A 21,215-nucleotide genomic window follows, 5' to 3' on the forward strand; every position below is an offset into this window, starting at 1 on the left:
GTGCCCAAAGAGTGGGCTCAGAGTGGGAAACGGGCCTCCTGGGCTCTGAGGAAAGTTACCAGGCCCTGATCTACAGATCAGTCTCTCTGCCCAGCCCCAGCTCCTTGGTGTGCAGAGTCCTTGAGCCAGATTCTATTCTCAGCCACCCCTGGCTATTATTAGATAATCACAGGAGAGCTCTCTTGCAGTGAGGACCTTATCCACAGAGAATCTGGCCTGCAAGGATCCTAAGGGTTGCCACCAGCCGCCCCTCCTGTGCTTCCATCTGAGCTCCAGAGAAAGATCAGGAAGAAAAGTGAAAGTAACGGAAGCTGAGGGCTAGTGTTGGGATCTGGTGTATCCGCTGGCCAGACAGGAAAACCAGGGCCACTGGCTGCTGCACACTGCACACCAAGGTCTCAGAAGGAGGGCTCTAGGGTGAAGGGCAGGGGGTAAGGTGGGGGCCTGCAGGACCCTACCTAGGAAGGGACAGAAAATCAATAAAGATATATAAAGACACCTCTGGATGGTGCTCTTAGCCCGTCTACCTTGCACCCTAGCACCCTGATATCTGTTAGTAGGTTCAGCTAGATAGGCCTGGAGAAATACCCCTGCCTCGCCCAGGCCCGCCCCTCCGATGGGAGGGGGCCCTCTATTACCCCAGGTGAATCTCCACTGGCCTGAAGGGCCTTCTCCGGATACCCGGCTTCTTTTGGGGACGAACAAAGGAGTCTTATGCCCCCCACCCCCACGTCAGTGCGGCCATCCGCAGGACGGGGAAGGGCAAAATACAGACGAAAGAGAAATAGAGGCCTCACCGGTCGGCGGTTCCCACAATACTCCAAGAGAAAGGCTCGGGTTTTCGGGCCCCCAGGGCCCCTCCACCGTCCCACCGGCCTCCCCGTGCCCTTCCAGGTCCCGCAGCCGGGCGGCGGCCGCCCGAGCCGAGCCGGGAGCCGCGGCAGCCGGAGCGGGCGGCGGCTCGGCCCATTTGGGGAGAGTCGAGCGTTTTTCTCGATCGTAAACAAGGAACGCGAAATTAGCCCCTCGGCAGACGCCTCTGCGAACACACCAGTCCTGGGTGGGGGGGACTGGGAAGGGGGAGAGAAAATGCCATTTCTTCCCTCGGGAGAATACCTCAGAGGCCTTTATGTCGACTGCGAAAGGGGAATTTTGGGGGGGCCAGAGAGGCAGGGAAGGGGCTGTGGGGGAGGGGAGGGGATTCGCGTCGGCCCGGCCCCGGGGATTTGATGTGAGCGCAGTCGGTCTGTATTTTTAACAATTTGATAGAAACGTGTTCTCTCCCCCCGGCCCGGGCAGGAGGCCCCGCGCCCTCCCCGCGCCGCCGGCCCCCGCGTCTGCTCGGTGCGCGGCTCCCCGAGAACCCCAACTCCGGCCGAGCGGGGCGCGGTCGTTCATCAAGCCGCGGCGCATTCGGGGCCACGCACATTTGGAAGAAATTAAGCCACTGTGTTATGAAACCATATGTGTCAGGTTAAGTCCACACCACACGCCATGAGCACGCGTTATTAGGAGGTCCCGAGCGCACGGGCCTCCCCCGGCCGCCCCGCCCCGGCCGGGCTCGGGCCTCCGCGCGCCAGCCGCCCGCCCGCCCCGAGCGAGGCGGCCCGGGGGGCACCCCGGTGCAAGGGCCGCGGCTGGGGGTGGAGGGCGCCGGCCGGGGGAAGGGAAAGCGACAGGCCTCCTTCCTCCGAGCACAAGATGGCTTTTGAGTATTGCGTCCCCCACCCCCACCCTCCGCCGCAGTGCAGGGCGCCTCCCACCCCTCCACCGCCCGGGCGGAGGCGGGCGCAGGGGGTGGGCAGACGCTCTCCCCTCCGCTGACGCGCACCAGCCACCAGCCTCCCCCCTAATTGCCAATTAACAGCCCCGCCGCCCGCCGCGCCGCCCGGCTTCCTGCTCCCGGCGCCCCGGCCCGCACTGCGCATGTGTGAGCTCGGGGCCGCTCGCCCCGGGAGGGCGGGGGCCGCCGGACGGGGAGGGGGCGCGGAAAGTTTGTTTGCGGGTTGGGGGACTGACGTTGCTCGGGGGGCAATGGGCACAGCCTACAGGTTCTCCCTCCAGCTCTGGAGTCTGAGCTTCCAGACCCTCAGCCCCAGCCCCATGGCCACGGTGGGCGTCTCTGATGCACAGGTACAGGCGTGGCGGGCGTCGGGCAGAGGCCTGCGCCCTGCACCCGGCTGGCGCCCCTCGGCGAAGCCCTCGGGCCTCCGGCCCAGCCGCCCAGCTCGGCGCACGGCGACATCGGGACGACGCATCTGCCCCCTCCCAGCCACCGGTATTCCAGTTAACCCCATCTTCTCCCTTTTCTCTCCCCACAGTTACCCACGCGCCCACCCTCTTGCCAGCCCCCTCGCCTCTCTAACCGAGACCAGCCGCTGCCGTCCAGATCTTGAAACCGCCACCCAGCTACGGACCATTAGTTACATATTTGAACCAATAAGGAAACACTTACCGGGCGCTGCTGTCACTCTCCCTCTCTCCCTCTCTCTCTGCCTCTCTCCCACTCTCTGTCTTTCTCGTCTTGCCTCATTCTGTGCCGCTGCCGAGCCTGTTCAGCTCCACATACACATGTATACTTTATATAAATTTAAAAATAAAAAAAGAATAGTCCTGCTCCCCAAAAAGCCAAATAAAATTAAAGAGAGTTGCAGGAAGGGGGCAGGAAAGAGATCCTGGGAGAGGGGAGGGTGGAGGCATCTATAGCACCCCATCTCAACTCCTGCTCCCCATCCTCCTGCCCCTTGGGGGCCAGAGGGCCGGGTGGAGAGAGAGAGATGCCCTCAACTCCTGCCTCTCCCCTCCCATCCCCACCCTCCCCAGCTGCCCCAGCTTCCGGCAACTCCACCTGGGAGGAAAAAAAATTAAGTGGGGGGAAAATAATTCTTAATCAGATTAATAATAATAATTTAAAAAAACTGATAATGAAGGGAGCGCCCAGTGCAGGTTTCCCTGGCAATGGTTAGGCTCTTACAGGGAGGACTGTTCTGCGGAGCGCTCCGAACGGACAAACCACAATAAAAAGTTCACGTTCATGGATGGAATCCACATGACTTCTTGTGGCCAATCCAACTTGTGAGTCGATCGTAAACTTTTATTACTCAGCTGTAAATTTTCTGCAAACAACCGGGAATGCGATGCATTTGTGTAGCGTGTGCAAATGGGCGCCGCGGTCGCCATGTTTACCCAATTCTCTCAGAAAGGGATCATCCCCGACCCCCATCCCACCCCCACCCACCGCCCTCTCCCCACAGGCTGGCTGCTCCCCGTGAGCCCAGAGAGAGCCAGAAGGGGATGAAAGGAAAGAAGGAAGGGTCCGGCGCTGGGGGGCAGCTGCTGCCTCTCCATGGGCTGCATTTTAAATGTTTCCCTTAATAAATGGGGGTAATAATGTTGATGTGGGGAAAATCAAAGATTTGCAGGCTCCAAGCAGTGAGGATTGGAGAGGTGAAGGGACGCTGCAGGGATATAATCTCTACCTCTGCCTTTTTCCCTAGGAGAACAGTATCCTCCCTACAAGGATGCCCCCCACAAACTCCCACTTCACCCCAAACATGAACAGGAGTCCCAGGCCTCCGACAACCTCCCACCAAGCCTTCCCTGGACAGATCTACCAAGCCGAGAGGGCTAGAGCAGCCCTGGGCAGTCCTGTGGTGGCGGCGGGAGGGGCGAGAACTTGGAGCAGCCTTCAGGACCCTCAAAGCAACGCCATCCCCAGGTGGCTTTCCGAGTCAGAATAACATCTTACTCAAAGACCATCCCTAGCGGCAGCTCTCCTTGATTCCTGGGTTCTGATGGCGGCTTGCTCACAAACTTTTTAGATTTAAAACTAAATTAGAGCCCATGGCCGATCGTGGTCCCTGCTTCCTTTTTCTTTGAGGTGCGAGGCAGTTTGAAGCTTTTTAGATTTTGTCAGGTTGCCCACACCCACCTGTCTTTTTTCAGGGAAAAAAAAAAATCCTGCTTCCGTGTGTGGGCAAGCTGGGACCTGCTTCTGAGGCCCTGAAAAAAAAAATCTTTTACTGCCCTGAATTCTACCTTCCATACTAAAATTCTGAGCGTCCTCGTTTCTAAGGTCCTCTAATTTTGATGTTGAGACTAGTGTAGGGAGTCCAGAATAAATCCCCTCCCCCTAAGGACTATTTGCTGGTACCTTGCAGTCCGGCTACTTCTCCCCACTGGCTGGAGATTTGAGGGCCGGCAGCTCTCCCCTTGGTCCGGGATTGAGCTGGCACAAGAATCTCAATGGCCGGGTGCCCCCCGCCCCAACCAACACCCTTTGCCCCTCCCCAAACTTCTTCCACACTAAGCAAAGCAGTTCTCTCAGCCGGATATAGAGACCTCGTTTCTTTTACAAACCCACCCATAAATTTTATAACAGGTAGTTAAAAATTACGACGAGGAAGCGCTGGCCCAGCTTTTCACAATGGGCAGCCTGGAGAATGGGACAGCGCTGCGGGCAGCTCACCGGAAATTTTACTTCTAGTCTGAGGTATAACCTGTCCTGAGTTCTCTCTAATTGGGGATGGGGTAACTTTCCCAGGCGCCAGGCAGACACCAGGGCATCTCATTTGCGGCAGATGAGACTGAGGAGGCCAACCCACCCTCCCGTCCAATGGTCCCCCAAAGAGCCCTTCAGGGCGCACTACATCCCTGAAGACCCCCAGATTTTTCCAAGGCCCTCCCCTCCCTGGGCCTCTGCTGTGCGGGAGTGGGGAGGAAAAGCAAATGCGGAGAATTTAAAAAAGAAATTCAGAGAAACGATTTTGCCCCCAAACTTAATAGCTACATTATCCTGTCTCTGCCGTTGAGAATAGAATAATAAATTCAAAGTGAAATGAGCGAGGTGCTTCAACTCAGCATTTTGAAAGATACTATTTTTCACAAATCACAAATAGCTTTCGGAAGCCACTTTGATTGGCTAATAAAAAAGTAAAGAATGGAAAGAAAGTCCTCTCTGCAGCAGCCGAATGGTCCCCATTCCGGTAATGGGTAATGGGATGGCGCGAGCATTGGCGAGGACGCGTTTCTAAAGAGAGCTCATCCCGTTCGCAATTATGTTCCCCCATAAAACAGGTTTTTTACCTCCTTTTCTTTCCAAACGAGAAAACAGAGGCGGTGGGCAGGAGGAGCAGGGAGCGAGTGCGGCAAGAAGGGACGGCTGGGGCTCCCTCGGTCTGACCCGATACTTGCCCGACAGTTCCAGCAAAGCCGGGCGCCAGACGTACCCCGCCCTCAGGCGCGCCAGGCTGGGGGCCACGGACATTGCTGAGCAGGGCCAGGGATGAATGGGGCTTTTGGTGTTGGGGTAAAAGCAAGGAGGCCCTTCTGAGCCATTCAAGGCAGGGCTCATCCCGCTTGGCTACTGGGCCAGATATTTTTATTAATAGTAATCATAATTCCACGTTTGAAAATGAAACAGCCCTCGGCCATCCCCTGGAGTTATGGAGAGGATGGCTGTCGGGAAACCCGAGGACAGTGTGAAATGCTCTTTTTGGGGGGCCCCTCTGGCTGATAGCTGGTGTCTGCTGCAGCAAATGGGAGTTACCTGGTTGGTGCTGCAACTCACATCAGGGACCCCAGGTTTGGACAGATTTCCCCTGAGCTCCTGCTCAAAGCTGTCACCAGCTGCCTGCAGCCTGTGTTTCCAATCCGCAGCTTTTCTCCAGCTGCAAGAGTTCCCTATGAACATAGCCTGATCCTGTCCAGTACTCAGGACCACTTTTCCTGGGAGCCAGGGACTGGGACGTTGGGGAAATACACCAAAAAAGAGATTTGGTCCTGGCCTAGATCTGGGAAAATCAGAGAGAGAGAGAGAGAGAGAGAGAGAGAGAGAGAGAGAGAGAGAGAGAGAGAGAGAGAGAGAGAGAGAGAAAATGAGAATGAATATATCTGGCTTCTAGAATATTTTAGTCTTTGGGGGTCTGGTTCTGAAGACCAGAAGATCTCTTCCCCTCCTCTTTCCCCCTCTCCTGGATGAGTCAGAAGTTTTGTATCTCTGGAATTTGGGATTATTTGACCAGATCTTATTGGCATAAACAGATTTCTGTCTAGGAGCCTCCAGAGAGAAGAGAGAGACTTCCTTGCCCCTGGTCCCTGAGCCTTCTACTCTTTATTTTAGGGAATGAAGACTCTAATGGAGACTCTCCTTACCCTGCAGTGGCAGATTGGAGGACTGTCTACTCAGCAGGCCCATCCCCCACACTCTCGGGCCCAGGCAAGCAGCCCAATTGCCAAGGTGAAGCCTGGAAAGGGCTCGAAGCAGCCAAAAACAGAGGCTGGAGTGGACACCAGCGGGCCGAGTGAGGACGATGGCTCTGTGCTGCTGAATTTGAATCCAATGTGGGCCCAGGCTGGCTGATCCCCTACTCCCTCACTTCCCCTTTTCTCCCCTCTCCCCCAGGTTGAAGCTCCCTCCCCACAGCACATAGCACCTCCTCTCCTCTCTTCAAGTACCTCATCTTGCAGGGGAACCCTCCTGACAGGTTGGCTGCCTTGAGCCTCACACTTCACCTCCTGCTCATCACCCCAGTGCTGGGTGCTGGGGGCCAGGACCTGGCCACCAGGGAAGACCAGACAGAACCCCACTGCCCCAACCTCAGCTCCAGCCCTCCTCCCCCAAGAAAAAGGCAGAGCTGCAGGAGGGGCAAGGGATAAATTCTTTGTCTGGGCCCAGCCCCGAGCTCAGGAGGAGGGTAGATGAATTAGGAGATCTTTCTCCCCACTGGGGTCCCTAGCATCTAAAAACCCACTTTGTTTTGAGCCAAGATTTCCCCAGAACACATTGGTCCCCTCCTTTTTCTTCTCACTGAGGCACTGCTCCCTTCCTCCTCCTGTTCCCCCCACATACACCCACAGTCACCTGCCCTCTCCACTCCCAGGTGGCTCCCCACAATAGCCCCCTCAGGCCAGAGCACTGGAGACCTTTTGAGTGTTGGAAAAAGGGATAAGGAGGGGGTGGGGGGTAGAACCTGGGCTGAGAGCTATGAAAAAAAAGCAAGTCATTCCAGCTTCAAATATTTTTCTCCTTTTTTATTATGACTCACGTATACAATACAAAGTACTTGGACCAGGAACAGGGCTGTGGGGACACAAAATCTACATTCATAGCTGGACATAAAGACAAATGACCAAAAATTATTATTATAGATATATTTTAACGTTTTTTTCTTTCGAGCACGTTGCATAAACAGAGAATTCAAGACAGAGTTAACTATACATTCAGTGCAATTTAGTTCTACTCTACTGGGGTTAGAAGCACAATAAAAGCGCACAGGACCGGCGGGCTAGGCAGTCTCAGTTGTTGGGTTCTTCTTAGTGAAATAAGCAGCAACAAACGACAATAAAACTGCATTACGAATACTCTCAAAGCAGGATTTCTTTCTATAGGTAGTGATAAAATACGTTGGAGGTTTCTTTATTTCTTTTTTTAATTTTTAATTTTTCTCTTTTTTTTCTCCTTAGTAGGATTTTTTTTTATTTTCTCTTTTTCAAGGTTATTGCAGGTTCCCTTTAGGTAGTATGTTAAAGACTTATATCAGTATTATTACTATTATTATTATCATTATCATTATTTTCATGATTATGGTGATTTCTGAGCACTAACACTAATGCAGCTCAGAGGAAGCCGGGCCCAAACGAAGGCATGGGCCCGACTGAACATGGGATGGCTAGGTAGGTTTTTAGAGGTGACTGCAGGACCCTACTAACCCCTTAGAAAGGGGGGAGGGGAAGGCCCACATCTCCTTAGGTTTTCCATCAAGTTCCTAGAGAAAGTCAAGGGGGTTTTCTAAGCAGGGAGCCCCAAGGGGGGAGGGGATGTTCCTTACTATCCTTTCTTTATTTGAAAAATTTCCCCTTTCTTTTCTTTATTTCTCTTTCCTTTTAAGAAAGTAAATCTAGTACACTAATCCTAGCATGAAAACAAAGCCAGGAATCTTCTTCCCTATTTTGAGGGGGCTCCCCTCTAAAATAAATACCAAAGAAGCAGGGAAGCAGGAGTGTGGGTGAGGGGTAAGGAGGGAGGCCGGGTCTCAGACCTTCAGATCCAGGAAGGGCTCAGAAGCTGGGAGTGGGGACAAGGGTGTGTGCTGGGGCAAGGAGTGGGACAGAGTCTGAACTTTGCCGTCGTGTCTGGGTCTCCCCGCTCCAGCCCCCAAACAAATAAAGAGCGGGGGAGTCCAAAGGTAATAAAAGCAGAGCTGCAAGTATCTGACAGGTAGTTAGAGTTGTGAGTGTCATTCTATTCTCTATAAAAGCAAATGACAGTCGTAAACTTCTCAATTTATCTGCTACCATAAAACGAAACTTCAAGGGAGTTGCTAAAAGGGGGGACATTTTCTCTTCTTTGCTTAGTCCTTGTTTTCTTCCTTTTCCTCCTCTTCTTTCTCCTCTTCCTCGTTTCCTTCTTCCTCCACCTTCTCCTCGTCTCGGGCCCCAGGCAGTTTATCCTTGTTGTTCTCCTTTTTCCACTTCATCCTTCGATTCTGGAACCAGATCTTCACTTGTCTCTCAGTCAGTCCCAGGGCGTGCGAGACTTCAATCCGGCGCTTTCGTGTCAAATAAGGATTAAAGAGAAACTCCTTTTCTAGTTCCAAGGTCTGATACCGGCTGTAAGTTTGCCGTCCGCTGCGCCGCCCCGGAGCTGGACAGAACAGAACCCCAGTCTGGTTATGTCCGGGTAGGGGCTCAGTTTTCCCCTGCTACTCTGCCTCCCCTAAAGCCCCCGTGGTCTCTCCCCAGTTCTCCCCCCACCTGCGGAAGAGGCAGAGGCAAGGGCAGAAGGCAGCCCTGGGCAGGAAAGTGCAGGGTTGTTTTGGTTTGGCTTCACCTTGGGAGGTGGGTGAGGGTGGGGGCTGGGACCAGGGCTGTCTGGGAACTGGGGGCTTGGAGGGACCTGGCAAACTCTGCAGTCTCCCAGGCTTGCAATCCCAGGAAACTGGCCCCTGCAGCTTTGTTTACAAGTGCAGAGTGGCTTACAGTGGCTGGGCTGGGGACAGAATCTGTTTCTAAAAGAAAGAGAAAGGGCTGGGGTAAAGGAGAGGGGCTTTGCCACCGCCCCTTCCTTGCCTCTCTCTGCCTAATGCTTTTCCAATAAGGAAAATAATTGATCTCCTGGAATGTATCACTGCTCTTCCTGATTGCTAACTGGAGACCAGCAAATAAATCATGGGCGATCCCTGCCGGAACTTGTCGCTTTATCGCTTCCCCCTGTACTTCGAAATTGGGCCGTGAGGGCCCCCCTTGGAGGGGCTCCTGACCTGAGCCTCTCTGCTGGTCTCAGGGAGACCCCATAAACTCTTGATTAGAGGGGAACCTGGCTAGGGGCCTCTGGACCTCAGACACCCCTAAGCTATATTGCCGTCTCTTTTTGAGAGCTCCTTCCCCCCTTTTGCTTTCCCCCTTTTCTCGGGCTCTCTATCTCTCCAACTGGGGAAAAGTACAGCAAAGTTGGAGGTAGCAGCCCTCAGGTTAGTTATCTGAGAGGAGGCGGTGGGGACCCTAGGGAGCCAGAGTGCCTGTCTTGGGGTCTCCAGACTCTCTCTGGCTAGGGAAGAGTAGCAGAGGTCTCCCTTGTAGTCAAGACAGCCTGGCCACTGTCCTGGACTGTGGGGCTCTCTGCCTTTGAAGAAACTGGTTATCAGCTCCAGCGACTGATAACCTCAGGCTTTTCAGGGTACCTCTCCTAGCCACCTCCCCAACTTTGACTTTAGGGATGGGTCGAAGGAGAGACACAGACAGAGACAGACAGAAATAGAGGGGAGATTTTTAACCCTTTGCACCTCCCCACCACCTCTCCCCCACCTTCACCCCAATCTCCCAAACGTCCCAGGCGCCCTTTACCCCACCCCCAGATGAGCTTTCCCAACCTCCAGCAACCCACTCAGGCAGGGGGTGGGGTGGGAGAGACCCCAAAGCCAGGAGGGAAGGCGAGGGCAGACAAAAAGGAAGCGAGGGAGGGGAAAGACCCCGGAGCGCGGGAGACCGAGGGGGAAAGAGAAAAGGCTTCTCACCGTGGGGTCTCATCCATGGAAACATGAGGCTGGGAGACGAGTTTTGATTTAAGTGGCCTTGTCCTTCGCTACTGTTAGTGTTGGCGGAGGATTTACAGTCGGGATATTGCACCACGCTCGCCTCTTGCTGAGCCCCATAAAGGGACTGTCTGGGGAGCGCCTCGTAGCCATAGAATTTGGAGGCGTCTCCGTGGCAGCTAAGCGAGCACGGGTTCTGCTGGTAGCCCGAGTTGGAGATGCCGGAGGTGCCGTGGTGGAAGAAGTCTTGGACGTGGTGCGAGGCGTGCTGGAAGCCGGGCGCCGAGCCGCCGGGCCCGTACACCAGCGCATGGCTCCGGCCCACGCTCTGAGGGAACCGGCAGTCGTAATAGGCCGGTTCCAGGGACTCGCCGCCTTTGTATTTGGAGAACAGGGGGTTGACGAAGTAGGAGCTCATGCTGGGTACATGAAACCCGCGGCCCCCTCCCCTCTGGCTCACGGCTCCCCCGCCCGGTACCCCCGAAACTCCCTCCCCCCGGGGCCGAACCCCAGGCCGCTGGGCGCCGGCCGGGCCGGGCTGGGGGCTGGGCAGGTGGGGGCGCGGCGCGGAGCTCCGGTCGGGCGCGGCGCGGCGGCGGCGGCGCTGCTCACTGTCGGTAGGTAGAGCTCGCCTCCCTCACTTAGCTCCCCTTTAACAGCCCAGGCGAATTCCTCAGACTCCCGGCGGTGGCGGCGCTTACACGCGATTCGCGTTCATCAATCCACGACATGAAGACAGGCGAGAGAGAGAGAGAGAGAGAGAGAGAGAGAGAGAGAGAGAGAGAGAGAGAGAGGGAGGAGAGACAGAAGAGGAGAGAGAGATGGCGGGGGTTGAGGGGTTCAGGGCTGGGGGGACCTGAAGGAAGGGAGGGAGGGAGGGAAGGGGGAGGGATGGGGGTGTGGTGTGTGCAGGGGGTGGCAGCCAGCCCCAGCTAATGGCTGGGGCCAGCTTTTCCAAGGTACACATTCAGACTGGAAGGTGCCTCTCCCCCTACTTCTCTTTCCTTCCTCTCTGAGAGATACCTGAGCCAGCAGGTCAACTCAGGTTACCTCAACAGGTATAAGACCCCCATGGGACTGAATGTCAGCAAGCCAGAATAGAGCCCCTAACCCGAAACAGAGGCCCCCTCAGGGGTCTTTAAGTCTGGGGACCCTGGGGGAGAAACAAGCTGGCCATTGCCCCCTGATACTCCAGGCACCAGCCTGCGGACAGCCTCTCCCCTCCCCAGGGCCTGAAGCTCCCCAGTCTTCAAGGACCCTTAGGACTCTCTTGCTTGGTTGCTATAGGTAGAGAAGAGGACCAGAGGGGCAAGAGCATGCCATATACTTCTCCAGGGCCACAGTGTCCTTTCAGATGCCAGCCTGATACCTGGAGCTGGAAACAGGCAGTAGCCACCAGGTTGGCTGGAGGTCTGAGAGCAAAGCTGTTTTTGAGAACTGAGAAGGAGGAACAGCCTGTGTGTTCCTGGCTTCTGGCTGGGCTGACCCAGGATGTTTCTTCTTAGGAGACTTTTTGTACCCGGGTTGGAGGGGACTGCAGCAGGCCTCTTGTCCCCCACATACCCCCACCTCTTAGGAAATGCCAGTTTGTCCTGGCGGGGCCCTGGCTTCCCTTCCCCAGGTAGGCTGGCCAGGCCAGGATGTGGATGGGAACTGTCAACAGACACTCTTTAAATATTTACCCACACTTTCTCTGGGGGGGGGTCCCCTGTCCCCAAGACTGGACAAATTCAAGTTAATGCTAATGGATAAAAGAACCTTAGTCCCTCAGCACCGTTCCTGGCCATAAGTATGTAGTTATGTGGGCTTCACACAGAGAGAAAAAGGGAGAAAGTGAGACCCGTGTGTATGTGTGCTGTGTGCATATGAACGAAGAACGAGAATGATTTTTCGGTACTCTCCCTCCACGGTGTGTGAGGTTGTTGCATATAGGGCAACCCTGGGTCACACTCAGGGTACAAACACACGCCCACAGGACTGTATGACTGCCTCCTCACCCAGACACAAGCGCACGCTCCCTGCAAACTAGCAAACGCATTCCTGGAAGCATCCCTGTCATCGCTCCGATCCTGTACACACATACACACCAGGCCCACGGGCACGCAATGCCTGCCAAACACAAATGCATCTTTAGGTCTCTGCATCATGAAAAGAAGATGCCACCTGTTTTCCTTTCATATCCTGAGGCTTCAGAGTTGAATAAGGAAGGAGGTGGTTAGAAAACCAGATAATTTCCTTCCCCATATCTATCTGGAGCCCAGCTCTGGGGACAGAGGAAGAAATAACAGTGCAAGGCAGGATGGTTTAGAGAGACCAAGCCAATTCCCCCCCCCCGCCCCTCCCCGTGTCTTCTATTATTTAAATAATTGCTGGGGGAATGGTCACTCAGCCAAATTCCCATGGGAGAGTCACTAGTGTCCCAGCAAGAGATCCTTCAGGGTCCCTTATATTTGGGGGACCTACCCCTATCTGAATTAGAGACTACCCCAACTCTTAGACACCCAGGACTCTGGCCCTTGAGCAGCGGGAGGGCAGGGTCCGGGGAAAGCTATTGCAGGCCTGCAGACCTCCCTGGGGTCCAGAGCAGTGGTGTGGGGGAGGACACAGCCTGCGTCCTTGGTCCCAGTCTTGCCTTTTTCAAGCCTGCTCCTCTGGTGCAGAGCTGAACAGGGTGGACTGTGGGTTCCCAGCATCTGGGTTACTGTCATAAATACTTTGTCTTCTCTGCCTGGAAAGAAGAGGCCCGGAGGGCCGGATCCGCTCTGGGGCCTGCGCCTTATCTTTTAGGGAGTGGGGGGGACATTTCGACATTTTATGGTCCGGCGAAAAACCCTGCCACAGAGCTATTCTTCTGGGCCTTTGTGTCTTGGAATGCGACTGTCCCGAGTGTGCCGCCACCACTGCCTGTCCGGAGAACCCACCAGTCCAGCTAACCCTGGCAGGACTTGGTTTCCCCTCTTGAGGGGATCACTCGTCTTTCTTTCATTTGACTGATTAATTGACTTTTATTTTATTTTATGTTTTGCTTTTGCACATATCTGGTTATTTTGCTGCCTGCACCTGGAAATAAAGGAACCGCATGCAACCATCCTCGCCGGGTCATCTCTGTCCCTCTCCCCGAGGCCTGCACCGCCCTCTTAGGTACCACGGATTTATGTTCGTTTGTCCGGGTCATTCTGCCTTTTTGTGTTAATTACGCGCTGCCTGCTTCGCACTTATCTTCTCCGCAAAGCGATTATTTTTGATGCCTACCCTGCTGCACTTCCCAAGCCCACCGCCAAAGCGAGGGCCCATCTCCCACTGCCACTCGCGAATTATTTACACCTCGCAGGTGAGGAGGATTGATTTGCTCAGAGCCAGTGAGGCCAGGCCGGTCAGAGGCCCGGGGGCCTTCTCGCCGGGGCCTCAAATGTCAGGTGCGGCCAGGCCGGGGGCACCGCCGCCTCTAACATTGAGCAACAGCGCCACCTCGCGTCCACTTGCCCCAATGCAGCCCAGCCGGGGAAAAGCCGACAGAGTCCTCCCAGGTTTAGCCTAAAGGTGGGAAGAGAGAGGAAGGAGGTTCCAATTGAGTGCCAAAGAGGATTTCCCGGAAGGGAGTTGCCCTGGGACTGCTGTTCTTTTGTTATCTACATTCTTGAAATAAACCTCGTGAAAGGTTCCACACTGCTCTTTTTTGCGACCCTCCCTTCTTGCATTAAGAGACATTGTGCCAAAACCGGCCGCCATCTCCCCCTATTCGGGCGCGTTTCTGGCCTCCGACACCTCCGCGCGCACGGCCGCACATCCCGAAGCTCCCACGACCGCCTGACCGCGGCGCGCGCCTTAAACCCCTCGTTCCTCTTACCCTGCTGCTGGGCCCTCACGGTCTACGCCGCCGCCGCCTGCAGGGCTTTAGGGTGGGCTCTGACTTCAGGCTGCTCGCCCCCTGGTCTGTAGCCCGGCCCTCACGCGCTCTCTCTCCACCTCTCCCTCCCTGCCAGTGAGGTCCTGTTCTCCGTGGGCCATAGACAAAACATTCCTATAATCCGATTTCAAAGGAAAGAGTGTCCACCTTATTTAAACCATAAAACAATTAAGCCCAGACGTCTAGCCAGCTCCGCGCTGCTGTTTTGTTCGGCCCCATTCAGAACCCAGAGCAGGGAGACAAACAGTGCCATAAAAGTGGCATTTCAGGGCTGCGGAAATGTACCTATCCGCTGCCTTCCCAAGTGGAACAACCTTTAGGGTTTTGTGATTCTGACAAAGGAGCAGAGGAGAGTTGGGGAGGGGAGGCTAGGGGAGGAGGGCGGCGTTTGCTAGCCCCTCTCCCAGCAGCTTTTATTTCTTCCCCCAGATGTGTGTCCTGTTGTTTTAATTCATAAATGATAATGAATAAAAATCCAGTCCAATCCTGACCTGCAGGCTGGAGGCTGGGCTGGGACTGAACAGTGGACCAGGCGGGTGGGCCTGCCCTGAATCGCACGCTCTCTTCCTTCGGGGTCCTCTAGGCCCTGCAGCCCTCTGTCCAGCCCGCAGAGAGGTTGGCGGGCCTACCAGGCAGGCTGCTGGAGGCAGGCCGCGCTGAAGGACGCTGAGGGGAGGCGACAAGGCTTTGGAGCAGGGGCGGGGCGGAAGGCCTGAGTGAGCCGGGAGCCAGGCTGGGAGAGAAACCCGCGTCCTGGTGCTCCAGACCCAGGGAGAGACGGGTGTCTTGGCTTCCATCAAGTGCAGAACTGGGGTTAGGGCTCCAGAACAGCATCAGGGCCAAAGGGAGGCGCGAGGAAGTGAGAAAAGAAATTCTAGGCAAGGCACCTTTCCAAAGGACCAAGAAAACAATCTTTCTGGAATCTGGGAGAAGGTCTCCATAAGCAACCGGAAAGGAGGGGGAGAAAGGCATGATTGCTTCAGCAAGGGATAAGTCGGTTATGACACCTTGATTGTCCCCCAAAGTATCGCCTAAACAAAAATGTCACCACTCCCCACCCCACCTTTCCAGACCCCCAAATTGGGACTTTTAATGGAAAGAAAGAACAGACGATTCAAGTAATGGCAAAGAGACTGGTTCCTACAAGTATCTCAACAATCCTGTGAGGTGATGCTTTAGGGGGAACAGCATATGGATTGAGGACCCCCAATTATTTTCTTTTATGGTGGTATCTTCTAAGTATTCAGAATGACACTTTGCACCCTCAGCAGAATGGGCAACCTGAGATATTAAAGGTCTATATTTCAAGCAGTCTGATTTTAATAGTTTCCAGATTGGGGGATTTCCGAGAAAGGGGGCGCCGGGCAGAGGCATACCCAGCAGCTTGTGTCTGCTTCTGATTAGCAGATGGAAACTGCTGGCTCTAGGGAAGGCACAATGGGGTGCAGCACAACCAACCAACCTCACCAGGCTGTCACACACACACACACACACTACCCCTCACCTTTGTGCCTGGGGTCCCACAGCTGCCTGAGAGCACCCCACTCCTTGCTAATTCCTAACCACCTTCCTTGGGCCCTGCCATCCTCTAAGTGCTAAGTGCTGCAGCTGCTTAGCATGGTCCTGGTGGCTCCCAGACCCACATGCAAACCAAATACCAGAGAGAGGTTGAGAAGAAAAGAAAACTAGGAGGAAAGGAGCTGAGAATACAGTTGAAAAACAGAAATTAAAATGAATTCGGATTGTGTTGGTTTTACCATCTTCCTCCCTCTCTTCCTTATTTTCTTCCTATCTTTCATTTCTCCTTCTAGCCCTCCTTCCTTGTCCTCCTTCTCCTCTCCTCCCTCTCTCTCTCTCTCTCTCTCTCTCTCTCTCTCTCTCTCTCTCTCTCTCTCCTCTCTCCCTCCCTCCCTCTGTTTTTCTTCTTTCTTTCTCAACAGAGTCCCCAGTGCCTGTCCTGCTCCCGAAGGGCCTGCCTGGTCTTCCTCTAGCCCAACATCTCGGCCAGCCAGCCTTCTTTCCCAGCCATCCCTGAACAAACCAAAGCACCAGTGCAGCTGGGCAAGAATCCAGCCCGGGCCCTCACCCAGCACCCAACTTTCATCTTCACCTATCTCTTTTCTCCGATCTCATGTACTCATAAATTCTTACAATTAATTACAGCCAAGGAAAGCCATTCATGCTGCCCCCACACACTCCATCTAACCACCAGGAAACTTGTAGGCAGCCAGCCGGCAGGCACAAACTAGGCCTCAGTCAACAGCCTCCACCCCTCCCTGGAGCCCCCACCCCCACCCTGCCCTGCCTGGAGCCAAGTGGCAGGCCTCTGCCCTGCTAGGCAGAGGGAGCCCCTTCTCTGGCTCCAGCCTCCCCTGGAGGATCTGAGCACTTGCCTCCCCCAGGACTGCAGTTTGGAAGCCACAGGGAGGAGGAATAACGAGAACTGGATGCAGTTGGGTTTCTGGTTTTTTAAGCGACTTCGATATATTAACACAGAGCTGTTCTACCATAACAAACAGAAGCACATTACAGGACAGACGCTGGGGACGGACGCTGGGAGTGAGAGGGACACTGCTTTGCTATGTACACGCCTGAGGCGCTGGCCTGTGCTGCCGACCCAGCCTGTGGCTCGGTCCTGGCCCTCGCCCCTCAGCTCCTGTGAGACTCGTGTGCGTGCGTGTGTGTGTGTGTGTGTGTGTGTGTGTGTGTGTGTACAAAATCTGCACGCAGAGCGCCTGAGGCCCGGGAAGGGATAGCCCGGACAGATACAATACAAGAAAAAAAATTTAGAAATATAGCGATTCAAGTACTGGCTTCTCTGAAGAAAGGAGAAAAAAAATCACATTTGTGTGTGTGTCATTTATTTCGGTTGCGCTGGGGGAAGAGAATTCGGTTTCTCTCCTGCCTCCTCCTCGCTGGGTAGAACTAACTCTAAAACACCAATTTCTCAACACTTAACCCTCCCAAATCGCAAGAGTTTTCCTTTTCCCCTTCTTTTTTTTTTTCTTTTCTTTTTAAGCGGACTGGCTTTTCTCTATCTTGTTCCTTCTTTTCCGTGCTTCTTCCCGCCTGGGTTGGGGTATTTTTGTGGGGTTTTGTTTCTCCCGTGACTGTGCCGAGGCAGCAGGCTGGCAGGCTTTAGGATTGCTCCTTGTCGGTTTTCTCTTTATTCATCTTTTTCATCTTCATCCTCCGGTTCTGAAACCAGATTTTGACCTGCCGCTCGGTGAGATTGAGAACCCGGGCCACCTCATACCGACGGTCCCTGGTTAAATACATATTGAAGAGAAACTCCTTCTCCAGTTCCAGCGTCTGGTACTTGGTGTAGGGGCAGCGCTTCTTCCTCGTGGAGCGGGCGTGGATCCAGTTGGCCACGGGGTTGCCTGGAGGGCCAAACACAGGCAGGGGTCAGTGGAGCCCCATTCCAGCCCAGGACCTCAGCCACCCCACCCCCAGGCTCAGCCAGGCTCCCCAACCCCAATAATTGAACCTGAATTTGGACACGTTTTGCTTTAGGAATTTTCCTCTTTTCTGCTTTTGCATTCTGCCCCCTCCTGTCTCCCCTCCCTCTTCAATTTCCAGCACCTAAAACTGTAGGAAATCTGAGGCTATCAAAGCCTCTACAGTCTGGTCCTCAGCTTCAAGAGTAGTAATTCGAGAATATCCTCATAAAAAGTCCAAATTCCCAACCGTTTCATAGGCCCATAAACGCTTCTCTCTCTTGTTTTTTATTTTTATAGCAAGGTCTCTCTCCTCCCCACCTCCCTCCTCCTCTGCCCCCTCCCATCCTCCCAGCCCACGACCAAGTCCTGAAATTTCAGCAGTTCTGCTTCCTGACCCTGAGAGTCCTAAACTCCCCACCACTCCCCAGTGCCTGGCTCGCTCAGAGCTCAACCCTGCTGAGGCGAATTCTCAGGGTGATGCTGAGATAGGGGGAAGTGTCTCTCGGCTCTTCAGAGAGCTGCTGGCCTTGGGGACGGGCTTCCTATACCTTAGCTTCCCTGTTGGCCTCCAGTGCCCTTCTCCTGCCAGCCCAGGACAGGCTCTGCAGGAGCCAACCCTCCAATTTCAGGTTTATGGGAGTAGCTGAGAGCAGAGAAGGAAGCCTTCAGAGGGGTGTAATTAGGCCCTAGCCCCTTATGGGGCTGGAGGAAAAGATTTCCTGCAGCCCCCCCTCCTGGGTCTCCCCCAGACACTTCCTCACACCCAGGGGGCTGCATCTAGTCCCCTGCTCTCTCCTTCTTTCTCCAGTCTCTGGTTCTACAGTCCCACCTGCCCCCCACCTACCCAGCCAGACCCCCTTTGCAGTACTCAGAAGGAGGCTCCTGTCTCCCAGAGGTGTGTGTGTGTGTGTGTGTGTGTGTGTGTAGAATTCCCTAATCTGGGGAGATGTTTCCCCACTCTACAACCCTGACCCCCATCCTCAATCCTTTCTCCTGTGGACCCTCAAAAGAGGGCTCTCAAGTTTAAGGAGACCGGATCCCACTCCTCTCTCCACTTCTTTCTGGAAGTCCTGATCTCTCCAAGTTCCCAGGCTGTGAAATTCCCCCAGACTCCTCACACAGTGCTCCATGGGGGAGGAGGTCAATGGAGCTTGTGCTTTATGAACCCACACTGCTGTGAGGACCCCCATGCTGACTGGGAGGCAAAGGTGGTTTTCTCCTCGGGGATATTTCCTCTCTGCTCGCAGTGTCCTCCTCATCTCTCCCCTGTCCCATCACAAACCATAAAATGAACCTCGTCCCTGCCCCAGCCCCAGCCCCAGCCCCAGCCCCAGCCCCTGGCCCTGTCTGCGTTTCTTCGAAAGTGGTGTTGAGCCAAAAAGCCAGAGCGAGGAGGGGGCCAAGGGTCTCTCATCAAAGTCAGTCCCTGAGCGAGGAGCCCCCTTCGGCCCGCTTCCAACCTGGCTCCCTGGGCCCCCTTCGCAGACCTTCCTGCCCTGAAAGCTCCCCAAGGTAATTCGCTTTTATTGAGTCCTCGCCCCCTCGCCCTCGCCCCTCTCCCGCGCTCCCCGCGCCGCTCCGAGGGGTTGTAATCCGGCTCCCCCCTCCCGCGCTGGTTGTAAAGGAAAATTGCTCCCAACTTACTGGGGTCCAGGTCGGCCTTCTCCTCTTTGTGCTTGCTGCCGGCGAGCGCGTCCGCCTCGGGCGAGGGCAGGGTCTGCGGGGCGCGGTCGCGCAGCTCCCCGGGCGAGCCGTACATGTAGTCCGGGTAGCTGCGGCCGTCGCCCGGGCCGCAGTCGGCGCGGCGGCCGGGGTAGGCGTCCGGCTTGAGGGCGTAGTGACGGCCCCCGGCCGGGAAGCTGGGGAAGGAGACGGCGCCGGACAGCGGCTCGAGCCAAGTCCGCATGTAGCGCGTGTCGGCGCCGAGGTGGGGCTGGGGGCCGTACGGGTGGTACACCACGGACGACTGCGAGGGCACGGGCGCCCACGACGTGCTGAACACGGCCGGCTTGGGCGCGAAGCTACAGGACGGAAAATCGCTACAGTCCGGCACCAGCCCGCTGGGTCTGGCGGCCGCGGGGTGAGCCCCGGTGGCCGGAAACCTGGACGCTAGGAGGTCTTCATTGTCGTGGGAGATGAGCGAGTCCACGTAATAGTTACTGATGGGCCCCGTCGCCGACATCGTAACGGGGTTTTACATACATAAGATTATTGTATGAACTGTATATGTACTTTTTATCTGCTCACAGAACAATCAAGGCAGGTAATTATTTTTCCAGCCTTTCCCCGGAAGCTCATTGGCTCCCCAGCCCCCACGTGATCGTATTTACCCAAAAATACGGCGCGGATCAATGCGCAGGGGCTTTTTTCCTTGCTTTTTTTTTTTTTTTTTTACCCCCTCTTCCACCCCCTTCTCTTTGCTGATCCCCGCGACCTGTATTTTCCTGGGGGTCCGCGGCTCTGGACCCAAGGCGCCGACCACCCCCTCAGGACGGCTCCTATCGCACCAGGGAACCCCCCTTGCCCATATCCACCCATAAGCAGATGGCTCCCTCCTACCATGAGGATCTCTTAATGGGGTGAAATGCCAGTCCCTGGAGCCAGGGTCCCGGACCCCCGGGGCTGAGCTGGGCGCGGGAGCCCCGCAGGGGCGGGGAGGCCCGGCCGAGGTAGGTGGAGGAACTATTTCTTGACGTAATCCGTCTCTGTCGGCCCCGTAGCTCCCGCAGTCTCAGAGCGAGCGGAGATCAGCGATTGTCAGTTCGGAACGTGGCTTTTAAAAATGCGTTTTTAAATAGTGTGTATGTATGTATTTCCTTCAGGAGCAGCAGCAGCAGCAGCGAGGGAGGGAGGGAGGGTGGAGACTGGAGACGCTGGGGTGGAGGGAATGAAGGAGGGGAAGGGGAGCATCCTTCTGCCACTGGCCAACGCAGCCCCCCAAACCTGGGCTAGGGGAAGCTGGGGTGGGCGGGGTAGAACTTCGGGACCTCAGACACCTTTATCATCAGTCTCAGAAGTCTTCGCTTCGGCACAGATATACAAGTGCTTTGATTTTAAATTTATTGTCTGTATCTATTTATGTTTCTTTGCCAGCTTGAAGAAGTGGAGGAGAGATCTACACAACTCAAGTGGGGCGTCCCCATCCCGTCTGCCTGTTCGCCCTTCTTTGCCTCCAATTCCATCTCTGCGACACCCTACCCCCCAAAAGGAGTCACTCCCCGGTTCTGTCTTCAGAGAGCCAGGGTGAGAGCAGGCAAGGCGAAAGAGCGACCTCGGTCGTGGGCAAGTAGCTTGTTTTTACGTCCTTCAATAAAATTTTTATGAGGATCATTTGATTGTTCATAAATGTGTCTTTCATTAAATAAAATTGTAGGCTGTTTTTGGAACGGGAAAAAGCAACGGAGGGATGTGAGAAAGCAATTTCTTTGGGGTCGGATGCAGGAATTCTGGAGGGGGCCGTGTGATTGTAGGGGGATATCAGACAACTTGGATTCCTCCCCCCATAAGTTGGCTGCTACCCTCCTCAAATTTGGGGTTCCTTTGCACAGCCCTAGGCTTTCCAGCAGACTGTCCCATGGTGGGTTGGTAAAGGGGGTGCTTAGGCAAGTGGCAAATCCTCAGTGTGGGTGCAGGAGAGGGGGGCAGAGAGGTCAACTGGGAGAGAAGAGGGACAGGTGAGGTCCCCAGAGAGTAGTGCACCTAGGCAGGGCAGAGTGAGTCTGAAGGAGGGGGCAATTTCAGGGTCAGAGGGAAGAGCCCCAGTCTGCGCTGGGAAGTAGGCAGAAGCTGAGGCTGAGATGCTGGCTCTGAAGGCAGAAGAGAAGGAGCCTTCTC

At 55.1% G+C, this 21,215-nt stretch overlaps 2 protein-coding genes across 2 annotated transcripts; both read right to left on the bottom strand.

Annotated features, from left to right (window-relative positions):
- Window positions 1-8,351: 8,351 nt before the first annotated feature.
- HOXC8 (homeobox C8) lies at window positions 8,352-10,449 on the bottom strand (the record flags this gene model as incomplete). Its single annotated transcript, XM_080705815.1, has 2 exons — window positions 8,352-8,644; window positions 10,014-10,449. The coding sequence occupies 2 exons, from the start codon at window positions 10,447-10,449 to the stop codon at window positions 8,352-8,354; spliced, it is 729 nt and encodes a 242-aa protein (XP_080561941.1).
- Window positions 10,450-17,076: 6,627 nt separating this feature from the next.
- On the bottom strand, window positions 17,077-19,563 carry HOXC9 (homeobox C9; the record flags this gene model as incomplete). Its single annotated transcript, XM_080705812.1, has 2 exons — window positions 17,077-17,321; window positions 19,026-19,563. 2 exons carry the CDS (start codon window positions 19,561-19,563, stop codon window positions 17,077-17,079), a joined length of 783 nt encoding a protein of 260 aa, XP_080561938.1.
- Between the last annotated feature and the right edge of the window lie 1,652 nt (window positions 19,564-21,215).

Source organism: Muscardinus avellanarius (genome assembly GCF_963383645.1).
Source record: "Muscardinus avellanarius genome assembly, chromosome: 11".
Lineage (NCBI taxonomy): Eukaryota > Metazoa > Chordata > Mammalia > Rodentia > Gliridae > Muscardinus > Muscardinus avellanarius.